Source organism: Ruditapes philippinarum, unplaced genomic scaffold (genome assembly GCF_026571515.1).
Source record: "Ruditapes philippinarum isolate M1 unplaced genomic scaffold, ASM2657151v2 ctg400_1_1_1_1, whole genome shotgun sequence".
Classification (NCBI taxonomy): Eukaryota; Metazoa; Mollusca; class Bivalvia; order Venerida; family Veneridae; genus Ruditapes; species Ruditapes philippinarum.
The window spans coordinates 167,099-194,215 of NW_026857630.1; the positions used below are offsets into that span (position 1 = coordinate 167,099).

General features: G+C 34.1%; 2 protein-coding genes across 3 annotated transcripts; one reads left to right on the top strand and one right to left on the bottom strand.

Moving 5' to 3' along the window:
- Window positions 1-1,687: 1,687 nt before the first annotated feature.
- On the bottom strand, window positions 1,688-2,642 carry LOC132750400 (putative cysteine protease YraA). Its single transcript, XM_060740366.1, has one exon. The coding sequence runs from the start codon at window positions 2,593-2,595 to the stop codon at window positions 2,086-2,088; it is 510 nt and encodes a 169-aa protein (XP_060596349.1). The 5' UTR covers window positions 2,596-2,642; the 3' UTR covers window positions 1,688-2,085.
- Window positions 2,643-5,605: 2,963 nt separating this feature from the next.
- On the top strand, window positions 5,606-23,328 carry LOC132750401 (N-acyl-phosphatidylethanolamine-hydrolyzing phospholipase D-like). Of its 2 annotated transcripts, none has more exons than XM_060740367.1 (6): window positions 5,606-5,759; window positions 8,863-9,074; window positions 10,357-10,893; window positions 16,412-16,563; window positions 19,350-19,467; window positions 22,339-23,328. In XM_060740367.1, the coding sequence occupies exons 2-6, from the start codon at window positions 8,871-8,873 to the stop codon at window positions 22,531-22,533; spliced, it is 1,206 nt and encodes a 401-aa protein (XP_060596350.1). In that variant the 5' UTR covers window positions 5,606-5,759; window positions 8,863-8,870; the 3' UTR covers window positions 22,534-23,328. The 2 variants fall into 2 exon arrangements, with proteins under 2 accessions (XP_060596350.1, XP_060596351.1); XM_060740368.1 differs by lacking the exon at window positions 19,350-19,467 and adding an exon at window positions 19,949-20,063 and having other exon boundaries at window positions 5,607-5,759.
- The last annotated feature ends 3,789 nt before the right edge of the window (window positions 23,329-27,117 follow it).

Here is a 27,117-nt window from a genome sequence, read left to right on the forward strand (position 1 = left end):
GATATAATTCAATGTTAACTTCCATAAACCATTGAAAATTGATAAAAGATTAATGAAATTCTTATTGAGAATGATATTATAAGCACATAGAAAACTGATCCAAACAGTAACGTTTCACAAAAGTTACTATAACTATTGATATTAACAATTGAAATGCATTAAATTGTAAATACTATTGTTATTTCTTGCCTTTATTGTGGTTTTGTTGATGAAGATATGAGAAATGAAGCTGGTTATTTTTACAAACTTGTACAAACTATTTGTTACTTTTCATCAGCTGCATATTTTTTTTACACGTCTATAAACAGTATTTCTATGTGCCAAGGTTTTGTTATTATATTTGTTTACTTTTCATCAGCTGTATATTTTGTTTACACATCTATGAACAGTATTACAACTGTGCCAAGGTTTTGTTTTATTATATTTGTTACATTTCACAAGCTGTATAATATATTTTTCTTCAGCACTATCATACCAAAGTGTAATATATGGTTGTAATGAACAACTTTTTATATTTATTCATGTAGATCTATTTCATTTGTCCAATACAAAGATATCTGAAAATTTAAATATCATATAAAACATAGATACTATTTCATTTGAAAATGAAAGTAATTGGTAGATAGAAATTTGTAATGAATTACAATAAATGTATAATACTTTCCTATGAATTATGTAGAAATTTAAAAAGACATGGGAGTAGGTTTGCAGTTGTGTCTTTGAGAATCTGTATATATATGATACACTCTTACCATAATTGAGATTACTAAATAAAGTTAACATTGTTAAAGCATATACATTGTGTGTTGTTTTCTTGCAGGATAATAAAGGCTTTGTGCCATAATCTGTCTGTTCCAGTTAAAACATCACTTGAATATTTAATGCAAGTACAAGAATTATGACAGTTGCAACTTAACGTCCAGCAAACTTATAATTGAAGTACTTGAAAATAGATCTATCCCGGAATTCAAAATCTACCCATAATGGAAGTATCTGGGCTGCCCATTTGAAACCCATATTTAGTACAAGGACTGCCCATATGGGGCCCATATTGAGTACATGGGCCGCCCAGGTGATTCCATATGGAGTATAAGGGCTGCCCAAGTCTCAAATTTTGATAAGATTAAAATACAGGGCAGCATTGCTGCAAATGCAATAAAAAGGTTATGATACAGGGCAAGTGTTCATTAAGAAAATACCGGTATACTTAACCGGCATTAACTTTGGGCCAATATTTTAATAAGTGTGCCAATATCTTTCATAAGGCACACTTTTGCTGTAAAAACCTATGATTAATGTCATCTAGATCTGTTTTTCTTCTTTTTAGAGATAGGTCTAATAGAACTAAAATATTTGAATAAATATCAAACTGTACATTATCTGCAACGAAAATAAATGGCGTAATCAATAAACAGACTCAGGCTGTGAAAGGTTATATATTTCACAACACAATCGACACTCCAGTACTTTCAGTGCTTTTTTACATATTTTGGGGGAAATTAAAGTTAAGGCTTCGAAGGCATACTGCAGTATATCTAAAATGATCCTATATAACTATTGGCCCCGGTACTTATTGATACAATGTAGACCATAAAAAAACTTGGCCAAATTCTAGACAGTTCAAAAAATGTAAAATAAATAAACAGTACAGAGTTAAATTACAAACCAATAAAAAACAAAACACATCTTTAAAATTTTGTTTCTTATTCAATATCCATTAACATTGCTACATAATCAAGCATAATTATAAACAAATGACCTCACACATTATATAAAGATACAGTACGATAATTTACAAAATCAAATTATTGGAACTTGGCTGCAGAAATCTTCGTGACAAATGTTTTTGTTTTAACTTGTTCATAACTGTATAGTGCAAAAGCAATTGTTTATGATTAAACTTCTTTCATCTGTCAATTTTGTATTTTCCTTCTTTGATTAGAAAAATGTATTTCTAAAAAACGTCATTTTTGCACCAGAAAAATATTTAAAGTCCTATTAATGGATACCAACACGATAATTGCCCTCCAGTTTCCGAAATTGTGTTCATAAATGACGTGACTGTGAAACTACTTCGTCAATCATTCATCGAAGCTTTGAGATAATGGCTTTACAAAAGTCTGGTAAGTCTTTTGGTAATCTGGAAGTAACCATGTTCTTGTCGACAACTACAGAAACATCGGTGTAATTTGCCCCTGCATTCTCGACGTCATCTTTAATAGCTATAAAACATGTTACGTTTCTTCCTTTGATCACCTTGGCTGAGATCAGAACCCATGCACCGTGACAAATTGAAGCCAGCACTTTGCCAGCGTCATCCATCGCCTTAACTAAAGCAAGAATGCGTTTGTCTCGCCTTAGGTAGTCCGGTGAGAACCCACCAGGAATGATCAATGCATCTAAACCATCAACAGATATTTCATCAATTCCAAACTCGGCTTTACATGGATAACCGTGTTTTGAGTTATACGTTTTATTCTTTTCCGGCCCAATAGTAAATGTCTCGTGACCCTCTTCTTTTAAACGATAATATGGATACCATAGCTCTAAGTCCTCGTAATTAAACTCTGCAAGAATTCCTATTTTCTTACTCATAGTTGCTAATGTCAAACCGAAAGCGGAAATTAAAATAAGGGGCGTAACAATTCGCCACAATAATTATTCGACACAGTAACGATTCGCACACTTAGGTAAAATAGCATAAATATATCTAGCCTGGTTCCCGTCGTACTATAAAGTCGTACTCTTTTGAACGGAGAGAAAAGGGCAGGTAATCCAGACTAAAATATATCTTGATGATGATGATGATGATGGTGATAATGATGACGATTTTATATTCTACAATAAACATTTTTGAGTTTATTGAGGTCAAAGAACAGTCTAATTATTTTAATATGCTTATATTAAAATAATATACATGTTTTAAAATGCAATTTTACAGAATTTAACATATATAATCATCAAGTGTACGTACAAAAAGGGCTTGAACATAACTTTCTAACCTCAATGTCGGGGGCTGTAAAGTCTAAGTATACTTGGTATGATGTACATATTCATTTCCTTGACTGGAATAATTTGACTTACGTACAGCCGAGTAACATCACAATTTCAAATTACATGTTAACTCGTCATTAAACGTAATATTTATAAAAGTTGCTTTTGTTAAAAACTATAAATTACTCATAATCACTCCTTGTACATAGCTAAATAATGAGGGATGGGTGGCAGTATGAGCTAGGAAGGGATGCAAAACGAACGGATTGATACAGAGAAAATACAGAGACGGCAAAGGGCATGGCAGAAGATATGCGGCTTGTAATTGGCGGGTAGACAATTCTAAACTTCCCGTACCCAGGAACACTATCTGCTTCGTTTATGACTGGAGACCACCTACCTATGTCTTGACTAAAGTTGAGGAGAGTGGTTTCACAAAGTAGGCAGGGGTAACGAGGAAAGTGTGCTAAGGTGTGAGAGCCCCTAACAAAGAGAGCGACGGCTTAGAAGGCATGCCCTTGGTGGCCTATGATAGCCCTTTTCAGTGTTTCAACGTTTCCATAATTATTGTCCCTAGTTCTGGCTTCCATAACCTTATATGTCGCTTTTATTTTGACGTTGCGACAGGTCTAGCAGTACTATAAAACCTGTTCGCTGTCAAAGTATCTTTAGCTATATTGTCCCAGGTTAGTGTACATTTACAATGTAGGTTCTCATTGGACGCCGTACATGTAGTGACCTACTTTTGGCTCAAAATTCATATCTTTGGCTAATATATACATTGTACTCCGTTGAAATTTCATAGAGATAAAATATAACCACTTTGTGGTGATAAAATTAACCAGTTAATGACATGACTGGTGATATTCGCTATATAGTTTCTGTAACATACATGTATTGATGACACTACCAGTGAAATCATAATTGTTATTGACATATCTTGCCACAGTTCTCTGTACACTTTCTATTTTATTAGAAAAGTGTTTCTGTCGTACCAAATTAATATAGAACATTATTCTACTTGCGATCTTGTAAGATGTCTATGCAGCCTCCTTAATTTGATGCTTTTATGTTTCTTTTGATAAAACGGAGGAAGTTGTTTGGGTGTTACATTATCTATATGCAGCATGGAGCTAAATATAAATTATATATCTATGTATGCAGGGACCAGTTAATTATACCCAATATATTTTGAAGAATATAGTGTTTTATGTTGTATTATGTAAGGACATGGAGCTAAATATTTAATATTGTTTATATATCTGTGGTAAGGAATAGAGAAAATTTCAAGATGTGTCTCGTGAGAGATTCTATAAGTACTTCATATTTATCAGGGTTAAATTCCATGACCCAGTCTCTTTATCAAGCTTCTAACTTATAAAGATCATTTAGTAAGGGGGAGAAAGTAATTTTTATGTCAACTATGTAATGGTGTCATCAGTCAATGGTGTCTCTGAATGTAGAATATAATTTTAAAAATGGAACTATTTCATTGGACAAAATATCATTTGAATCATATCACATAGGTCTGATGTACATGTAAAACACCTTTAGTTGACGTACAATGTAGATCTGCGTTAAAGAAAATGTATCTCCATGACACATCAGATATCATTTTTCATATAAATTGATTCATTATAACCACCAATCTTAAGGTAAAACACCCCTAATGGACACTATAAGGAACTGTAAAATTAACAACATAGGACAGTTATATGCCTTAAATGTCACCTGTATGCAACATTTAAACAGAATTTATCGTGTGGTTTATGAGTAATGGACATTTTTCTGAACTAAAACTTTGCCATTAGAAGGGCTTTTTTTCAGAAATGAGGAAACTCTAAATAATTTATAATATCATCATTATGAAAAATGTTTTCCTATAGCTCATTGTTAAGAAACAAATAATGCAATTTAGGTAACAAATTAAACAAGCAAAATGATTGTTTTTAAACGAAATGTTTTTAATATGTATAAAAATGTAACCCTATCCCATCCACTTTTAACACTTATTTGACCATTTCCCTATGTAACAAGCCTTATTCAAAATATCCCTAAACTTTTCCACAATGAGGGGCGGTTTTCAAAGTTTGCCTAAATTTTCTTAAATGTAAATTGGTTGGTCTTGCAAAATATAAAATACTTTTACCATGTAGTTTTTATTTTATTAAACTTTGAAAATATCAGGTATCATATATTTGCTATTAAATATGGCATTATTTAGTAAATAAATACCTACAATAATTATATAATTAAATTGAAACACTTTTTTTCCTCCATTACTGTAGGGATCTGAGAGATTAATAAAAAATGGTAAAAAAAAAGAAAGAAAAAAAAGTTGTCCCTTCTGGGGTTTGAATCAACGCCCCCTCAGTTTACTTCAAAGTGGAGATACTAAGTGCATTACTGTAGGGGTGTATCACTTCAACCAACCCAGAAATTTATATATATCTACGCAACACAAAAATTGCAAAAGGGTAACATGACAAAGTAAAGAATGGATATTTAGCCGGAGCTTGAAAAGCAAAGTGCAAACAGTGTCAACTGATGAGACACAAGAATTACATCTGTTGCGAAAATTGTTGTGGCGAATCGTAAAAATATGTTTGTTCCCTCACAAAAGTGTTGTTCTTACGATTAGCACACAAAATTCTACTTTCTGTTTCGTAAATGGAAATCCCGTATGATTTGAAAAGGAAAGCTGGACATATTTAATGCTAAGACGTTTATCAAAATTTTGCGCGTAATTGTGGTTTCAAAATCAGGTCTGTACAATAGATATTCACAGGGAAATTAAGGCCATCCTTAAAAAATTGTTTGTTTGCAGTAACGCGACCGACTCACAATTTGCCCCTATTCAAAATTTTTTTTCATCTTATTAAATGAGAATTCAGTTATCAATTTATTAGTCTAATTGTTCTACCAGATTATCAAAGCATATATTGTCCAGCATTTTGAAATTCCATGTTTATTTGGGAGTACAGTTCAATAAAAAAAGAAAAATCTACCTACCTACCTACCAACCTTGAAAGTTCTGGGTCGGGTTACTGCAAACAAAAATTTTTTTAAGGATGGCCTAATGTCTCTGTAATTCATGGAAAAGAGTCAACTCAGCCCTATACCAACTCGGCACGGGTCAACTCGGCCCACTTTACAAAAATATATATAACGTATTAACTTTGCTTTGCATGTTGTTAAGGTAAATGAATAATAAGAAATATCTTATTATTATATAATTATACATTGTACTTCTGCCGAAATAAAGTATAGTTTAAAAAAATTGTTATTTATTTGTCTTATATTTATAAACTCTCTCTGTCGAACTACGTAAATAACCGAGGTATATTGAGTGAAAAAGCAAGAGTTGTTTTCCTTAATTTCCCGAATGCAAATTTAGCTGTGTTTAAATAGCTAGTTTGGGGCGATTAAATGTCCGATTTTAAAATTTGTTACACAAATTTAAAGCTGGTGATCTAAGCTTCCTTTTAGTATATATTTCAACACCTTGTTTGACACTGAAGGTATTTAAATTTACGGTTAAACCTATCACGAGTCAGAAATACAGTGAGATACGCAATCGGTTATCTTTACTCGCAATTCTACTGATAAGAAAAGCCTGTCTGCTACTAGTTCTGAAACTGTCAATCCGTGTTTAATAAATAATTACAATAATAACAATAAGTAGTGATAACACAAACCTAAATATATATAATTAAAAAGTGGGCCGAATTGACCCGTGCCAAGTTGGAATAGGGCCGAGCTGACTCGGGGGCCGAGTACGTTTTAGGGCCGAGCTGACCCGGATTCGTAATTCATGATACAGTACAGCTGGTACAGTACACAGATACTAGCTTAAGGTCTTCAGCGTGGGGTTCAGCGTGTACCCGTTTATATACTATGACATGACGTCGCTTTGAGATATTTTTGCTTCTGTCATGCAGGCTTGACCGACAAAAACTATAACAAGCCTGTAACGTCTAATATATTGGACTACATGTTGTTATAGATTCAACAGTACATTAAATACATGTCTACATCCTGGTTATCGCAAGAAAAGTTAAAATAGTAGATCTATATAGTACTATAAAATCTGTTCGCTGAAGTATCTTTAGCTTATAGTCTCCCAAGTAAGGTACAGTGATCGGTAGCCTTATTAATTCGGCGTGAACGGTTCAACCCATTTTACAGACTTTTTTTCTTACTGTCAAACCGTAGCGCCCGTCCAAAATTATCTCGGTGTCTCTTTGACAAGACTAAGCAGAGACGTTAAAAACATATATTATATCAGATAATATGTCTCTGACTAAGTGATCAGAAGTTACAAGCATGTTTTTATTATAATCGCTACTGGTCTTAGTAGTTTTCCGCCCCTTTATCATTTTTATCCATTTATCAGTTAAGCATCTGTATTAAATAAATGACTTTTTTATATGCAAACATGGTTACGGTTAATATGGAAGTATTTTAAATGATAATTATTTTTAGAAAAAAAGGTGTTTTTTTATTATCTGAAGCGTATGTAAGTGGCCATTGTTGACCTGCTTACGTCATCCGACCTGGATGTGAAAGATGTGCCCGCGCAAATTTGACTGTTGGACGCAGATGTGCGTTTAAGGCCGCATGATGTCATGCTGGTCACAGCATGACCTTGCAGCAAAATCATTTCCGGCCCATAACTTCGTTTATAATTTGAAGTTGGATTTAACAACTATTTCACAGAAAAGATCACCATATTGAGACAACGTGTCGCAGGCAACATTTGGGTCACTATTTTGAAGGTAAAGGTCACAGCATGACGTTGCAGCAAAATTGTGTCCGGCCCATGACTTCCTTATTTGAAGTCTGATTTTTCAACTATTTCACAGAAATATTGTTATTGCCTAGAGCAAGATAAGTCAAGTTTTTGAGTTTGTTAGGACTAATTTTGCTGAACCTTGCACTGAACACTTTAGAGGAGGGTTGTAATAGAATGCGAAATGGACTTCATTTTGCGAAATGGAGTTTAATATCATCTACAAAATAGATATATCAACCAACAAGCAACAGGGAGGTAAAATTCTGTATTATAAATCTGTGAGAAAAATAAGATAAGTTATAGTAAATAAAATGTTGTCATTATTTTAATAATTTAGATATTTGCTTGTTTTCAAAGACAAGAATAAGATAATTTATTAGTTCCATTAAAAATGTTAATCTATAAAAGATGCTATGTTATTATCATGATTAATGTAACTTGTAAGACGTACCACATATTAGCAATGAATATTTGAATAACAGTAAGAAAATAACAGACACAAATGGCTTCACTATTCCCTAACTTGAATTGAGGGAGAAATCACTTTAATATAAAAGTTAACATAAATAAGAGCTCTGTTGTGTATTTTTGACTGAGATAAAAAACAAATAACTCTACGATAAAATACCTACTGACTTGCTCGCCCTTTTCTGATTAGGTGAAAAATATATATCTAAAAATATCTGTTTTCTTTAAAGGTTAATAATACATCTTTGTCATAAAGTTTAAACATTTTTTTCTACATTTGCAGTAAAATGATATAATAATGATAACTGACCACCTGACTTCTGGAAGGACCACCTAACTTTCAAATCTAGTGGTCCGGCCTACCACCTGCTAAAAAGTTAGTGTTGAGGCCTGATTCTTATATCAGTTTAAGTTTATGGCATTATATCTGCCTTTCATTCATTGCTAACAATATTAGTTCATAGCCTCAATAACCAGGTGAGTGATATAAGGGCCATCATGGCCCTCTTGTTTAATTTGTATATGTAATTTTTGTTTTTGCTACATAGGTTCAATGCCATTATTTATGATCTTTGTTAATTGTTGAGCATTTTATATATTTACAGGATTGATTATGGCAAGCAAATTTGACCCCAGAGCTGACAATAATTGTGTTGATATTGATATTGAGCAACTTAGATCGAAAATAGAAAAACCTTGGTTTCGATCTGAACGGTTTGTTTGCTGTCCTTGGAAAAAATTTAGTAGACCCAATCTGTTAGATCTAGGGAAATGGAAATTTTTGGAAAAGAATAACAGTTGTATACCAGATGGTGAGGTAAGCAGATTTTATAAGTCATGTACTTATTGTTGCCATCAATACTTCCATAGACTGGCAGATAACAAGCTCTGAAAATTGATGACTTTTTGGGTTTGGGGGAATACAAGTAATATATGGATTTTTGTCCTCTCCTGGCACCATTTCATCATAATTTTGTATAGGACTTTCATTTATTGACTAATATCTAAATAATTTTTATTGATTTAAAGAATCTTGGACAATTTACTCAAACATTTTAAAGGTATGAAAACAAAACTTGGAATACTTGCTTAATACTGCCCCTTTTCTTTTTTCAAAATTGTCTATTAAATATCGAACAATTTTAAAGCTATGAAGGGTATCAAAGTGAAACATGCAATACTTCTTGACATTATCTTAAAAGTAATATTTTTAGGAGTTTAAACTTTGAGTATCTATTAAATAAAGTTTGTTAGTGATAGATGTTGCCCTTAACAGACAGGCATTAACACCACATATTGTGCTGTTGTTAATCTTCATCGGTGCATGCCTGCATCCATCTCCAAAAGTACTTGAGAGATTTTTTTTTCATACAGTATTTTACTTTTTTTATTTACTACTTTAAACACTGACAAAGCACCTTTGTAAGAAGTGCAAAGTACAAGAACAATAACTTTATCTTGCCTACTTTTAGAGTTATTACTCTTTATCAGATTTACTTCAAAATGTTTGTCCAGGGCATAATTCCAAAAATACTTGAGCAATTTTCTTCAAACCCAATATACTGACAGAGCCCATCAGGAGAAAGTTTAGAATAAAAATACAATAATACCTCTACCTTGCCTATTTTAATTGTTACTCCCCTTTATCAGATTTATTTGAAAATCAACTTTGTCTGAAGCATAACTCCTAACAACATTGAGGGATTTAACTGGCAGCAAATCGGTAGGAAGTGCAAGATGCAAGAACAATAACTCTACCTTGCCTTTTTTTAGAGTTATTCTACTTTATCAGATATATACTTGAAAAGGAAAAATCCTTAGCAAACTCTTTAGTAATTTTCTTCAAACTTAATAATAAAATAAACAAAATAAATAAATCACATATGTTACTAGTTATTCTAACCTTTTCTTCATTGCCTTATTCTTTTTCCACATGAAAACTGTACTTAGCAGGGGTTTATAAGGATTTCCTCTCACTAAGTAAAATATACCAAAGTAAAACTTATAAATTCTTTATGGTGAGGGGATTTACCATATGTTACATATTGGCTCTTGTTATTTTAAACTTCATTGTTTCTTTATTTATATTTTTTTCACAGGAGCTTGACAGTGTTTTAGAAGTGCACAAACTTTATACAGCAAAACTCAAGATGCCACCTGACGACAGAATTCAAGTGACCTGGATTGGACATGCTACAGTTCTTGTTCAGTTTGATAAAGTCTGTATATTATCTGATCCTGTATTCCTGGACTATTGTGGTCCAAACAGCGTAACTGCATACAAGAGATACAGAAAAGCTCCATGCACAATTGAAGAACTTCTTGGCATTGTAAAGATTGATGCTGTTATTATAAGCCATAACCACTATGATCATTTAGAAGAAGCATCTGTAAAAGCCATTGGAAAATCAGCCAGAGAAGATGAAACATATAGAAAATCTCCTGTGAAATGGTTTGTTGCAAAGAATCAAAAGGATTGGATTGTAAAAAATGGGATAAATGAAAGTGATGTAACAGAGCTAGATTGGTGGGAAGGGGAGGACAAAAACATCAGTTTGAATGGACAGACATTTAAATTTGTTTGTACTCCAACACAGCATTGGTGTGCCCGTCTTCCCCCTGTAGATGATTATAAGGTTGGTAATTTATAATTTCTTAAACATGTATAAGATTGAATGGATTATTGATGTATTGGTCCCTAGTTATGCCCCCATTTCGAAGAAAAGGGGGTATATTGCTTTGCACTTGTCGGTCCGTCGGTCCGTAGACCAAATGGTTTCCGAGTGATAACTAAAGAATCCTTAGGCCTAGGAACTTTAAACTTGGTATGGTGATTGGTCATGACCAGTAGATGACCCCTATTGATTTTGGGATCAAGGGGTCAAAGGTCAAGGTCACATTGACCTTGTAAGCAAAAACGGTTTCCGATCAATAACTAAAGAACCTTAAGGCCTAGGAACTTCAAACTTGGTATGGTGATTGGTCATGATCAGTAGATGACCCCAATTGATTTTGGGGTCAAGGGGTCAAAGGTCAAGGTCACATTGACCTTGTAAGCAAAAACGGTTTCCGATCAATAACTAAAGAACTTTAAGGCCTAGGAACTTCAAACTTGGTATGGTGATTGGTCATGATCAGTAGATGACCCCTATTGATTTTGGGGTCAAGGGGTCAAAGGTCAAGGTCACATTGACCTTGTAAGCAAAAACGGTTTCCGATCAATAACTAAAGAACTTTAAGGCCTAGGAACTTCAAACTTGGTATGGTGATTGGTCATGATCAGTAGATGACCCCTATTGATTTTTGGGTTAAGGGGTCAAAGGTCAAGGTCACATTGACCTTGTAAGCAAAAACTGTTTCCGATCAATAATTAAAAGAACTTTAAGGCCTAGTAACTTCAAACTTGGTATGGTGATTGGTCATGATCAGTAGATGACCCCTATTGATTTTGGGGTCAAGGGGTCAAAGTTCAAGGTCACATTGACCTCTTGGGTAAAAACGGTTTCTGATCAATAACAAAAGAACCCTTAGGCCTAGGAACTTCAAACTTGGTACTGTGATTGGTTATGACCAGTGGATGACCCCTATTGATTTTGGGGTTAAGGGGTCAAAGGTCAAGGTCACATTGACCTTGTAGGTAAAAACGGTTTCCGATCAATAACTAAAGAACCCTTAGGCCTAGGGACTTCAAACTTGATATGGTGATTGGTCATGATCAGTAAATGACCCCTATTGATTTTGGGGTCAAGGGGTCAAAGGTCAATGTCAAATTGACCTCTTAGGTAAAAACGGTTTCAGATCAATAACTAAAGAACTTTAAGGCCTAGGAACTTCAAACTTGGTATGGTGATTGGTCATGACCAGCAGATGACCCCTATTGATATTGGGGTTAAGGGGTCAAAGGGCAAGGTCACATTGACCTTGTAGGTAAAAATGCTTTCCAATCAATAACTTAAGAACCCTTAGGCCTAGGAACTTCAAACTTGGTATGGTGATTGGTCATGACCAGCAGATGACCTATTGATTTTGGGGTCAAGGGGTCAAAGGTCAAGGTCACATTGACCTTGTAAGTAAAACATTTTCCGATCAATTAACTAAAAACGCTTAGGCCTAGGAACTTCAAACTTTGTATGATGATTGGTCCTGACCAGCAGATGACCCCTATTGAGTTTTGGGTCAAGGGGTCAAAGGTCAAGGTCACATTGACCTTGTAAGTAAAAACAGTTTCCGATCAATAACTAAAGAACGCTTAGGCCTAGGAACTTCAAACTTGGTATGGTGATTTGTCATGACCAGCAGATTACCCCTATTGATTTTGGGATCAAGAGTTAAAGGTCAAGGTCACATTGACATTGTAAGTAAAAACGGTTTCTGATCAATAACTAAAGAACCTTTCGGCCTAGGAACTTCAAACTTGGCATGTTGATTGGTCATGAGCAGCAGATGACCCCTATTGATTTTGGGGTCAAAGGTCAAGGTCACATTGACCTGGTATGTTAAAAACGGTTTCTGATCAATAAACTAAAAACGCTTAGGCCTAGGAACTTCAAACTTTGTATGATGATTGGTCGTGACCAGCAGATGACCCCTATTGAGTTTTGGGTCGAGGGGTCAATGGTTAAGGTCATGGCCAGTAGATACTTGATAACCCTTATTAATTGTTTGATCACTGGGTCAGAAGTCATGCATAATAACTAGGGATGTCATCTGGAGCCGAAACAGCCATCCGGATATCCGAATCAAACATCCGGATACATCCGGATGTTCGGATCGTTGTTATATTCTTAGATGTCTGATATGACGTAACCATTTTTTCGCGACCTTTTTGAAAGTGTAGTATTTCGTTTTTCTTCCTTTTTAATTGAATGATACATATCAAAAATTTTCCGTTATTGATTTTATTTCTTCTATATAGAATACGACTAGTTGTTATCAATAAATTTCGTGCATGTGGTACTTACAATTTCAAATGAAATGAAAACGAAATTCGCCGCCGATTTCTCAATTAGCGCTATAATACGCAATAAAATTCGCTCACATTTGTGAAAACAAAATAATACCCGTAAAAATTAAATATAATGTTTCCATTGTTCGATAACACGCATACAATTTACACACGATGACCTTTAACACACGTGTAGCCGGCTTTTCAAAAGAATCTGCCAATCTTTGATGTTTACCATCATGTAGCCCTGGCTGTTTGATTCGAATCTTCAAAGAAAGTGCCGAAACTTACATGAATTACACACATTTTAAGTGTTCATAAGTGAAAAAAGAAATGTGAAAAAAAAAATGTTTAAAAAAAATGCACATGTTTGATTAATACTAAAGGAGAAAGTTATTTTGTCGGATAATTTTCGTATCAATTTTAATAAAAGCTGTGATAATTAACATATAATTCGTAAGTGCATTTCTTTATTTGCTTATTTTATTTCTGCAGATTTTTCATTGTCTCAAAATAAGGAGTCGACGGGTCGGTAAGCCGAAATATATATAAAAATAATAACCTAATTAAATATAAAAAATGTAACATCGTTGCCGATGACAGTCGCACGGGACTTATAATTAGAATATCCATGTTGAATCTTACAAAACTTAAATTTGATTAACAACATGTGTCATAATTGACTCGTAATTATTATAGTAATTATTGATTTTTTGTGGTCTGCAGAGATTATGATGTGTATTGTCAAATTAAGGTACAATATACAATATGGTGTCAACACCATGTCTACGATTATCTCAACGCATGTATTTATCACATTTTCTCAATATTTTAAAATATTTTATACGAACATCCGGATCAGAAAATCGGCTCCGCACACCGAATCGTTATCCGAACGTTCGGATATCCGGACTCCGAATGACATCCCTAATAATAACCTTATCACATGACTAATTGGCTGCTGATAGGGGGCATACATGTTTTACAAACATATCTTGTTTCTTTAAGGTTCTGTCCTAGGATGGTAACTTGAGCCGTTGTTTAATAATAACAGTATAATTAATAGGTAAGGCATATTGAAGCCTCATAAATAAAAAACAACTTAAAACATCATGTTACCATGTGCCTTGATAGCTCAGTAGGCATTGTGTCAGTGTTGTGCTTGTGTATTTTCATGTACCAATCATGTTTAAGTATCATTTTTATGCTCCCCGAAAAATTTTGGGGGAGCATATAGTCGCCGCCTTGTCCGTCCGTCCGTCTTTCCGTCCGTCCATCCGCTTTTCTTGTCTGGGACATAACTTTGAAACAACAAGAGGTATCAACATGAAACTTTGTAGGTAGATAGATCTCATTGATTAGATGTGCAGTGCACAAGAACCGTAACTCTGCCTTGCCTAATTTTTGAATTATTCCCCTTTGTTTATTTTTACACTTTGAACTTTGTCCGGGACATAACTCTAAAAGTATAAGAGGTATCAACATGAAACTTTGTAGGTAGATAGATCTCATTTGGAAGGTGTGCAGTGTACAAGAACCGTAACTCTGCCTTGCCTAATTTTTCAAATATCCCCCTATGTTTATTTTTACACTTTGAACTTTGTCAGGGACATAACTCTAAATGTATAACAGGTATCAACTTGAAACTTTGTAGGTAGATAGATCTCATTGAGTAGGTGTGCAGTGCACAAGAACTGTAACTCTGCCTTGCCTAATTTTTGATTTATTCCCCTTTGTTTATTTTACACTTTGAACTTTGTCTGGGACATAACTCTAAAACTACAGTTAAACTTCGTTCGCTCGAACTCGGATCGCTCGAATACCTCCCTTCGCTCGAACTCATCGCCCAGTCCCGGCAAAATTCCTATATTATATATATTGTTCTACCTCGGATCGCTCGAACACCGATCGCTCGAACTCTCGAACCTGATCTCTGGTCCCTTCGGCAGAAATATAGTGAAAATCACACCTTTCCGGTCGAACACAAAAAGACAAGTCGGTATGTCCTAAATAAATGACAGTCAGCGACACATGTTTTTAACACCTCGTGATCGTGACAAAGGTAATTAAGGTTAATTGATACAAAAAAGAGGTGTTGTAACCGATTTATTTGTATGATAATATTGTTGATTTGCCGTTTATGGTAACGATAAAAAGAAAATAACTTGTGAAATAAGTGAAATATGCATGCCAATAAAGAATGACGTTACCCGGACGGCTTTAATTACAACCGTGGTTCATGTAAAGTGAATCGTAACAGTGTTATCTATTTATAGAATGATACTTGTATGTGTGTTTATTTTAGTAAATGACTACAAATAGATGATGCTGTAAATGTTTTTAATAAATATTTCATTAATTTATTTTTTAAAATTAAATTCATCCCATTATAAACATATAAATATATAAATATATTTTATACATTGTTCAACAAGTTTGGTGTGATTGCCCAATCGAACTCAACCAATTACAATATGCCTGAATATAGATAAACACAGCGTACCGTTAATACTTAATTTAAACACTGGGATAATAATTCTGAGTATGAAAATTCGACGAACAGATATACTAACAAATGATTATATTGACGCATTTATCATTCAAACGATGTAAGCTAGGAAAACCTTTAGGCATTTGATCAACGTAATATTAGTTCAACCTCGGTTGGCTCGAACTACCGATCTCTCGAACAAATTTGCACAGGCCCTCCGAGTTCAACGAACGAAGTTCGACTGTATAAGTAGTATCAACATGAAACTTTGTAGGTAGATAGATCTCATTGAGTAGGTGTGCAGTGCACAATTACAGTGTTCAGGTGAGTGACATACATGTATCAAGAAGGGGTGGGTGAGGGGGACTAGGTTCATCCCTGGGATATGGCTATTCAGTTTTAAAATTGCATAAAATACATTAAAGTTTATAACTTACAGTATGTTTTTTTAGGGCAAATCACACAAAATTTTGACTTTTAATCCCTTTAGTAAAGAAGAAAATCGCTGAACCCCCACTGAACCCTTATGGTAAAAAATCCTAGATAAACAACATAGCAATCTAGGGCAATCATTAACTCTTTGTTCATTCATGTAGTTGATTGATAAAGGCTCACTTGGGTTTTTTTTTTCAAAAGCCAGAGGTTTTTAAAGTACAAAAATATACAATTAAAATATGCAATCAGTACAATTTTGCATGTAAACATTTTATATTTTTAGGTTCTTTGGTGTGGATGGGTTGTAAAAGGGCCGACTAAATCTTACTATTTTGCTGGTGACACAGGTTATTATGAAGAATTGTTTAAGGCAATTGGTAAGAAATATGGCGGTTTTGATCTGGCAGTATTACCAATAGGAGCATATGAACCAAGGTATAATCAATAATACATCTGATTGTCTCAGGATATCATATCAAACATTAATTTATTCACATTTTAGCATGAACTTATGAGTGTATGAATGTAAATTTTGAAATATAATTAAAGACTGGTATTTTTTTAGGTCACCAAAGAACAAATATATAATTCAAAGAGTTTTTAATCTGTATTTTTTTTTCTTTTTATATGCCTGAAAGAATTTATAGCATATTATGTTATACACCCTGGCGCCCGTCTGTCCATCCGTCCGTCCCTTAGCAATTTGGTTTCCGGAGCAGAACTTAAGTTCCATTTGGCCAACAGTATTCAAACTTTATAGGATGATTGTCCATATTGGGTAGAAGACACCTATTGATTTTGGGGTCACAAGGTCAAAGGTCAAGGTCACTATTACCGTAAAACTGAAAACAGTTTCCGAAACATAACTTAAGTTCTATTTGGCCACAGTGTTCAAACTTCGTAGGATAATTGTCAATATTAGGTAGAAGACCCCTATTGATTTTGGGGTCACAAGGTCAAAGGTCAAGATCACTTTACCTTAAAACTGAAAACAGTTTCCGGAGCATAACTCAAGTTCTATTTGGCCCACAGTGTTTCAACTTCTTAGGATGATTGTCCATATTGGGTAGAAGACCCCTATTGATTTTGGGGTCACAATGTCAAAGGTCAAGGTTACAATTACCTTAAAACTGAAAACAGTTTCCAGGGCATAACTTAAGTTCCATGTGGCCCACAGTGTTCAAACTTCATAGGAAGATTGTCCATATTGGGTAGAGGACCCCTATCAATTTTGGGGTCACAAGGTCAAAGGTCAAGGTCACTATTACTTTAAAACTGAAAACAATTTCTGGAGCATAACTTAAGTTCCATTTGGCCCTCAATATTCAAACTTCATAGGATGATTGTCCATATTGGGTAGAAGACTCATATTGATTTTGGGGTCACAAGGTCAAAGGTCAAGGTCACTATAACCTAAATACTGAAAACAGTTTCCAGAACGTAACTAAAGTTCCATTTGGCCCACAGTGTTCAAACTTAATTGAATGATTTTCCATATTGGGTAGAACACCCCTATTGATTTTGGGATCAAAATGTCAAAGTTCAAGGTCACTATTACTTTAAAACTGGAAAGAGTTTCCGGAGCATAACTTAAGTTACATTTAGCCCACAGTGTTCAAACTTCATAAAGGATTGCTATTTGAAGGAGTTAATACTTTATTTAATTCCCATGTCTTACAAATGCTTCATCCTTACTAATACAAGAATTTGTAACAGAGTTACCAACGTCCCCCGCCCCGGGAGTTTTATATGAAGCATAAAATTGTGCTATTTCAAAAGATTGAGGTATGGACCTCAGGACATTCAGTCCAAAATTATGATCAATGCTAGATCTGCAAATGTAACAATAAATTTGTTAAAAAAATAAAATGAAACACGGAATTTAAAAATCTATCATGTTAAGCTTTGACCTCTAAGTGTGAACTTGACCTTGGAGGTAGGGGAGAAGGTGTTTTGCATGACATAACGTCTTATTATTGTGACTATTTGTGCCAAGTTATTTCAAAATCCCTTGAACTATGAAAAATTATAGACCTGACACAAAATATACCCTGTAACAGACTATGTAAGTATTTGACCTCCAAGTGTGACCTTGACCTTGGAGGTAGGTGACCGGTTTTTTGCGCATGACACATCATCTGATTATTGTTAACAAATTATGGCAAGTATTTACAAAAGTCCTTCATAGATAAGAAAGTTATGGACTGGACACGACATATACCCTCAAATAGACAATGTTGACCTTGAATGAACAAGTACGACCTTGACCCTGAAGGTACGGGTCTGGTTGTTGCGCATGACACATCGTCTTATTATAACAAACATTTGTGCCAAGTTATCTCAAATTCCTTTGATAAATGACAAAGTTATGGACCGGACACGAAATATACCCTGTAACAGACTATGTTAATATTTGACCTCCAAGTGTGACCTTGACGTTGAAGGTAGGCAACTGGTTTTTGCGCATGACACATCGTCTGATTATTATGAACAATTATGGCAAGTATTTACAAAAACCCTTCATAGATAAGAAAGTTATGGACCGGACACGAAATATACCCTGTAACAGAATATGTTAATATTTGACCTCTAAGTGTGACCTTGACCTTGAAGGTAGGTGACTGCTTTTTCCGCATGACACATCGTCTATTATGGCAAGAATTTTCACAAAATCCCTTCATAGATAAGAAAGTTATGGACCGGACACAAAATATACCCTGTAACAGACTATGTTAATATTTGACCTCCAAGTGTGACCTTGACCTTGAAGGTAGGTGACTGGTTTTTGTGCATGACACATCGTCTGATTATTGTGAACAATTATGGCAAGTATTTACAAAATTCCTTCATAGATAAGAAAGTTATGGACCGGACACGACATATCCCTCAAATAGGCAATTTTTGACCTTGAATGAGCAAGTGTGACCTTGACCCTGGAGGTAGGGGTCTGGTTGTTGCGCATGACACATCGTCTTATTATAATAAAAATTTGTGCCAAGTTATTTCAAATTCCTTTCATAAATGACAAAGTTATGGACCGGACACGAAAGTGTGACGGACGGACAGACGGACGGACAGACGGACGGAGCTTATTTCTATATCCCCCTTTTTTCTTCGAAAAGGCGGGGGACAAAAAAAAAAAAAACACTTTCGGGCATATAATGCTCCGCCTAGCAGTACTCTTGTTAAAGATGAATTTTAATCATTATCATGTTTTACAGATGGATTTTAGAATTCCAACATGTTGATCCAGCAGAAGCTGTAAATATACATCAAGATATTAAATCTAAATGTTCTATAGGAATGCATTGGGGGACATTTAAAACTTCAGCTTGTGAGGTACTGATGAAAAGATTTTCTGTTTATGTTAAATGCATCTTGTCAAAGTAAAATTTTGTGAAGTATAGCAGTTGCTGCTGTACCCACCACCTTTGTTTTACTGATTGGGATCATCTTATATAAATTAAAATGTTATATCAAACAGCTTGTAGAAAACAGAAAAAATGTTGGCATACTGGACAGGATGTATTTAACAACTAAATGCTTAACCCTTTATTCTACATTGTACATTTAACTTGCAGATTTATGATTAAAGACATTATTAGAATGTCAACTTAGCCGTCAGTTTATTTACAGAAGGATAAAATGACTGGTAAAATAATCATAAATTTGCTTGCATTTGTATATTCGAATAAAGGATTATGTTTCATTCATATGTTTGAGAAAAAAAAATAATAGCATGTCCTCTAGCAAAAACATACATCATGAATGGGTATTTATTCGTTAATGTTATAGTTATTTGATGAAAAAAATGTTTCAGACATATAACTGAATTCCAACATGTAGATCCGACAGAAGCTGTGGAAATTCACTTAGATGTAAACTCAAAACAATCTATTGGAATGCACTGGGGGACATTTGAGCTAACAAATGAGGTATATAGGGTTTTAAATTTTGTCATGCACTCGTGGATATTTGCATTAACACCGGATGATTACATTGCATTAACACCGGATGTTAACGTTGCATTAACACCTGATATTTACATTGCATTAACACTAGATATTTACATTGCATTATCATCAGATATTTACATTGCATTAACAACAGATATTTACATTGCCAGGGCCTTTTCACTAGTTTTGGGGAAGGCGCCCAAGCCCTTTTTGTGGGGAAAAAATGTGTGGTTTTAATACTTTTGGGGAAAAAAAATCACATTTTCCACTGGCAGTTTAACTGTTATTACTATAAATAAAGACTTATTTAAATCATACATTTGGGGGAAATATCATAATATATTTGCATATTTTCCCCCAAACACACTTATTTTAGGAGCTTTCTGTCCAACATAAGTTACAGGGATTTTTTTACAGATCAATTTATTGCCACTTTTTATTTGCCTAAGAATACATTAACTCATATTTCCTAATTATAGAAAATTTACGTATGACATGTGAGGGTTCTTGATTTGAGGTATCCCTCTAGTGGGTAATTGAATAATTAGCTTTCATTGGACAAAAACAATGATCTATTTTTAAACAAGAAAGTTTGTTAACAAGTTTTTTTCTCCGATGTAACATTTCTCTGAAAGGGAAAATCTTTGCAAGAAGGGGAATTTTAGACTGTTTTTTGGGGAAAAAAGGTAGTAAGTTGGCTTGGGGAAGTAGCCGAATACCGGCTACAGTACAGAAGGGTAAAAAGGCCCTGATTGCATTAACACTAGATATTTACATTGCATTAACACTAGATATTTACATTGCATTATCATCAGATATTTACATTGCATTATCATCAGATATTTACATTGCATTAACAACAGATATTTGCATTGCATTAAAAACAGATATTTACATTGCATTAACACTGGATATTTACATTGCATTAACACTGGATATTTACATTGCATTAATATCACTTGATATTTGCATTGCATTAATATCACTGGATATTTACTTTGCATTAATATTACTGGATGTTTACATTGCATTAATATCACTGGATATTTGCATTACATTATCGCCAGATATTTACACTACATTAAAATCACTGGATATTTGCATGCATTTATATCACTGGATATTTCCATTGCATTATCACCAGATATTTATATTGCATTAATATCACTGGATATTTACATTGCATTAACACTGGATATTTGCATTGCATTTACACTGGGTAATTACATTGCATTAATATCACTGTATATTTGCATTGCATTATCACCAAATATTTAGATTGCATTAATATCACTGGATATTTGCATTGCATTTACACTGGGTAATTACATTGCATTAATATCACTGGATATTTGCATTGCATTATCACCAAATATTTAGATTGCATTAATATCACTGGATATTTGCATTGCATTTACACTGGGTAATTACATTGCATTAATATCACTGGATATTTGCATGGCATCATCACCAGATATTAACATTGCTTTAATGTAACTGGATTTTTGCATTGCATTAATATCACTGGATATATGCATTGCATTATCACCAGATATTTACATTGCATTAATTAATATCACTGGATGTTTTCATAGCATTAATATCACTGGATATTTGCATTGCATTATCACCAGATATTTAGATTGCATTAATATCACGGGATATTAAAATTGCATTACTTTCACTGGATATTTACATTGCATTAATATCACTGGATATTTGCATTGCATTATCACCGATATTTACATTGCATTATTATTGGAAATTTACATTGCATTAATATCATTTGATATATTTTCATTGCGTTATTGCCAGATATTTACTATACATTATCACTTAAAAGTCTCTAACTTCATGTTAAATATATATATATCTAATTTATTTACAGTGAATTATGTCATTATATCTACAGATACTCCCACACCATGAGCTTGATATTGTAGGTAAGGTGGTCTCTTTGTCTGAACGTAATTTTGTCACTCATTAATGAAGTTCGGAATTACTTGACAGAGATATTCACCATCATGAAATTCATAGTCATATTTCTGGTGTTATGAACAAAGTTTAGTTTTGAAATAGGTGTTTAATTGTTAATTACCTTACATCAAATATTGTTTTTATGGCCATAAAAGTGCATATGATAAATGAATGCAATTCACTTAACTCATGAATTCACTTATTTTATTTTGTTTCATATACAGTATGTGATACCTAACTTAACTTCCTTGATTATTTCATAAGTTGTTGATTTCAGTTCTTTGTTGAACCACCACAGAAGGTTGAGGAGGAAATGAAAAAGAAGAAACTGGATCCGAAACAGTTTATAAGTTTAAGCCATGGAGAGACGTGGTGTGTTGGAGATGAAAGAAAAATTCCCCCATTCATGACATATAAAAGCAGGGAAGGGAGACATAGTAGTGCAGACCAGGCAAACAACTATACAGACTAACATTTCTTATGTTGATATACAAATGTGTATTTGTAGTGTAGATAAGCCAGACAACTATAATCTGATCAATGCTCTTTTAAATTAATATATACATGTTGTTTAGTTGTTATTGGTGCAAGAAGTTTAACTTTGTAAAACATTTATTGTTTAACCTGCTTTACATATGAACATGAAGACAGTGTCTAAACTGGGTAGACAGATCTGTCAAGTATCATTTTAACTATGTAAGGGACATAACTCTGTCATGGATTTCACTTAAAAATTTCAGTCAAGTTTTTTGTACTCTTTGAGGTTTTGCTTTTGAATACTTGTAAGTGATCAATATATCCACTTTTAGACCAAAGGACATAAGTCTATCCAGAAATGTAATAAAATATATATTTTACTAGTGTTTAATAAAAAAAATTAACACTTTTTAGTTACCATTATTCATTTCCAGGCAATGGGACATAACAATAACCGTTTTTTGCACAATTCATTTGTTTAAAAGTTGTTCATACTAGTAGGTTTATTGCTTTAGTAACATACTACATGTGTATTATCGTTGCAATAATGACATTTTTCTCAAATAATGAAAGCTTGTCTTTTTTTCACACAAAGTGTATGTATAAATGTTATGTTGGTGATTTTTACTTAGGTTTGTAGTTTTACACCAAGTGTCTGTGTAAGTGTTGGTGATGTTTCCATACATATGAAGTCTTGATATTGTTTTACACTTAGTGTACATGCATATTAAATGTTTGTGAATTGGTTAAATGGTTTTGTGTGAAGATTTATTAAGAATATTATAACTAGTTTGTTATTTGTTTTGATTATGATGTGCAGTGTAACTTCTGATAACGGAACACCTGTGGGATTAGCCAAAAAGTTTGGAATTTGGAAGTGTCCGGAATTCAGAAGTTTGGAATTATCTGAACAAGTGGAAACATTAGGTTAACATTGAACATCTGATGAATTGGTTAAGACATGATGAAAAATAATGGAAGCTTATTAAATTCATAAAATGGCAAAATTATAGGACTTTTAAAAGGTTATAACAACATTGAATATTAATTTCATTATAATCTATAACTGAATTTGTTGATACAGAAGAATAATTTCATGTTGTACCAGCTATTAATAAACTGTATTTTTTGTTAGCTCACCTGTCACAAAGTGACAGGGTGAGCTTTTGTGATCGCTTTTCGTCCGGCGTCCGTCCGTCGTCCGTCCGGCCGTCCGTCCGTCCGTCCGTAAACTTTTACTTTAAATGACATCTCCTCATAAACCACTAAGCCAATTTCATCCAAACTTCACAGGAATGTTCCTTTGGTGGTCACCTTTAAAAATTGTTCAAAGAATTTAATTCCATGCAGAACTCTGGTTGCCATGGCAACCGAAAGAAAAAACTTTAAATATCTTCTTGTAAAAAACCATAAGAGCTAGAGCTTAGATATTTGGCATGAAACATCTTCTAGTGAGTGTCTACCAAGTTTGTTCAAATAAATGCCCTGGGGTCAAAATTGGCCCCGCCCAGGGGGGTCATTGATTTTCCCTATATGCATATAGTAAAAACTTAAAAAATCTTCTGTTAAAGAACCCAAAGAGCTAGAGCTAAGATATTTAGCATGAAACATGTTCTAATGGGTGTCTACCAAGTTTGTTCAAATAAAAGCCCTAGGGTCAAAATTGGCCCCGCCCAGGGGGGTCATTGATTTTCCCTATATGCATATAGTAAAAACTTAAAAAATCTTCTTTTAAAGAACCAAAAGAGTTAGAGCTAAGATATTTAGCATGAAACATGTTCTAATAAGTGTCTACCAAGTTTGTTCAAATAAAAGCCCTGGGGTCAAAATTGGCCCCTCCCCAGGGGGTCATTGATTTTCCCTATATGCATATAGTAAAAACTTACAAAATCTTCTTTTAAAGAACTCAAAAGAGCTATGGCTAAGATATTTAGCATCAAACATGTTCTAATAGGTGTCTACCAAGTTTGTTCAAATAAAAGCCCTGGGGTCAAAATTGGCACCGCCCCAGGGGGTCATTGATTTTCCTTATATGTGTATAGCAAAAACTTAAAAAATCTTCTTTGAAAAAACCCAAATAGCTAGAGTTAAGATATTAAGCATGAAACATCTTTTAGTGAGTGTCTACAAAGTTTATTCAAATAAAAGACCTGGGGTCAAAATTGGCCCCGCCCCGGGGGTCATTGATTTTCTTTATATGTGTATAGCAAAAACCCTGAAAAAACCCAAATAGCTAGAGTTTAGATATTAAGCATGAAACATCTTCTAGTAAGTGTCTACAAAGTTTGTTCAAATAAAAGCCCTGGGGTCAAAACTGGCCCGGCCCCAGGGGTGTCATTGTTTTTAACTATATTTGTATAGTAAAAACTTAAAAAAAAATTTCTTTTAAAAAGCCCAATGAGCTAGAGCTTAGATGTTTAGCATGAAACATCTTCTTATGGGTGTCTACCAAGTTTGTGCAAATAAAAGCCCTTGGGTTAAATAGGCCCTGCAACGTTGGGGGGGGGGGGGGGGTTGGGGGGCCTATATACAGGTGAGCGACCTCAGGGCCATCATGGCCCTCTTGTTTTAATCACAATATACTTCTCATTTTTGATTTTTCACACTTTAATCAAGTGTTTGGCATGCTTGACAGATTGTGATAGGTGTCAAGATAAATGGTTTCTGCTAATTGGAAGATACTGACAAATTTGAAGGTTTTACAATCTCATTTATAATATTCCTTCACACCTTTTTTAATTTCCGGATTTTGGAAGTATATTTGAATTAATATAACCCAAATTGTACTGGAAAGTCATTCGGAATTCAGAATTTAGAAGTTTCGGAATTCAGGGGATACATACAAAAGCCCCCGCATCCAAAAATGACAAGGTGGACAAAAGTCCCCCATGAAATTTACATGTAGGACAAAAGCCCCCCCCCCCATTAAGATCTTCTTTTAAAAAAAAAACCAAATAGCTAGAGCTTAGATATGAAGCATGAAACATCTTCTAGTGGGTGTCTACCAAGTTTGTTCAAATAAAAGCCCTGGAGTAAAAATTGGTCCCGCCCCAGGGGGTCATTGTTTTTCCCTTTATCATTAAAAAGTCTTCTTTTAAAGACCCCAAAGAGCTATAGCTAAGATATTCAACATGAACCATCTACTAATGGGTGTCTACCAAGTTTCTTCAAATAAGGGCCCTGGGGGTTAAAAATGGCCCCGCCCCAGGGGTCATTGATTTCCATAATTGTGTATAGTAAAAACTTCTTACAAAAAACCCAAAGATACTAAGCAGTGAGTGTCTACCAAGTTTATCAAAATAAAAGCCCTAGGGTCAAAACTGGCACCTCCCAGGGGGGTCATTGTTTTTCTCTTTATGTATTTAGTAAAAGCTTAAAAAAATCTTTTTTTACAAACCCCAAAGAGCTGGAGCTTAGATATCTATCATAAAACATCTTCTAATGGGTGTCTACCAAGTTTGTTCAAATAAAAGCCCCTGGTGTAAAATTGGCCTTGGCCCAGTGGCCTATATACAGGTGAGCGAGTTCACGGCCATCATGACCCTCTTGTTTCTTAAGGGATCAACTTCATACTTCAAATATATGTTCTTTATCATTAACCACATCTTATGTGACAAGGTTCATAACTCCAGCACCAATATTGCAAGAATTATCTCCCCATTAGGCATTAACTTTGATTTTTTTACTTGAAAAATGTTATTTTTTATTACTATAACTTATTTAGTTTAAAAGGTATCTACCTCAAACTTCAAATATATATTCCTTATCATCAACCAGATCTTATGTGACAAGGGTCTTAACTCTTGAAGCAGTATTTCAGATTTATCTCCCTTTGAACTTGGAATTTTCTCTAAGAAATATTATAACTTCTGAACTTTTTAGCTCACCTGTCACTTTGTGACAGGGTGAGCTTTTGTGATCACTTTTCGTCCGGTGTCCGTCCTGCCAGCATCTGTAAATTTTTACTTAAAATGATATCTCCTCATAAACCACTAAGCCAATTTCATCCAAACTTCACAGGAATGTTCCTTTGGTGGTCACCTTTGAAAATTGTTCAAAGAATTTAATTCCATGCAGAACTCTGGTTGCCATGGCAACCAAAAGAAAAAACTTAAAATGTCTTCTTCTAAAAAACCCAAAGAGCTAGAGCTTAGATATTTGGCATGAAACATCTTCTAGTGAATGTCTACCAAGTTTGTTCAAATAAAAGCCCTGGGGTCAAAATTGGCCCCGCCCCAGGGGGTCATTAATTTTCCCTATATGTATATAGTAAAAACTTTAAAAATCTTCTTTTAAAGAAACCAAAGAGCTAGAGCTAAGATATTTAGCATGAAACATGTTCTAATGGATGTCTACCAAGTTTGTTCAAATAAAAGCCCTGGGGTCAAAATTGGCCCCGCAGGGGGGAAATTGATTTTCCTTATATGTGTATAGCAAAAACTTAAAAATCTTCATGGAAAAAACCTGAATAGCTAGAGTTAAGATATTTAGCATGAAACATATTCTAGCGAGTGTCTTCAAATATTGTTCAAATAAAAGCCCTGGGGTCAAAACTGGTCCTGCCCCAGGGGTGTCATTG

What these genes read in the sequence shown, in the direction of transcription:
- LOC132750400 (XM_060740366.1), bottom strand. Translation starts at nt 2,595, where the DNA reads ATGAGTAAGAAAATAGGAATTCTTGCAGAGTTTAATTACGAGGACTTA.
- LOC132750401 (XM_060740367.1), top strand. Translation starts at nt 8,871, where the DNA reads ATGGCAAGCAAATTTGACCCCAGAGCTGACAATAATTGTGTTGATATT. An exon ending in GTTGTATACCAGATGGTGAG is followed by an intron (nt 9,075 to 10,356) that starts GTAAGCAGATTT and finishes TTTTTTTCACAG; the next exon opens with GAGCTTGACAGTGTTTTAGA. An exon ending in CCCCTGTAGATGATTATAAG is followed by an intron (nt 10,894 to 16,411) that starts GTTGGTAATTTA and finishes TTATATTTTTAG; the next exon opens with GTTCTTTGGTGTGGATGGGT.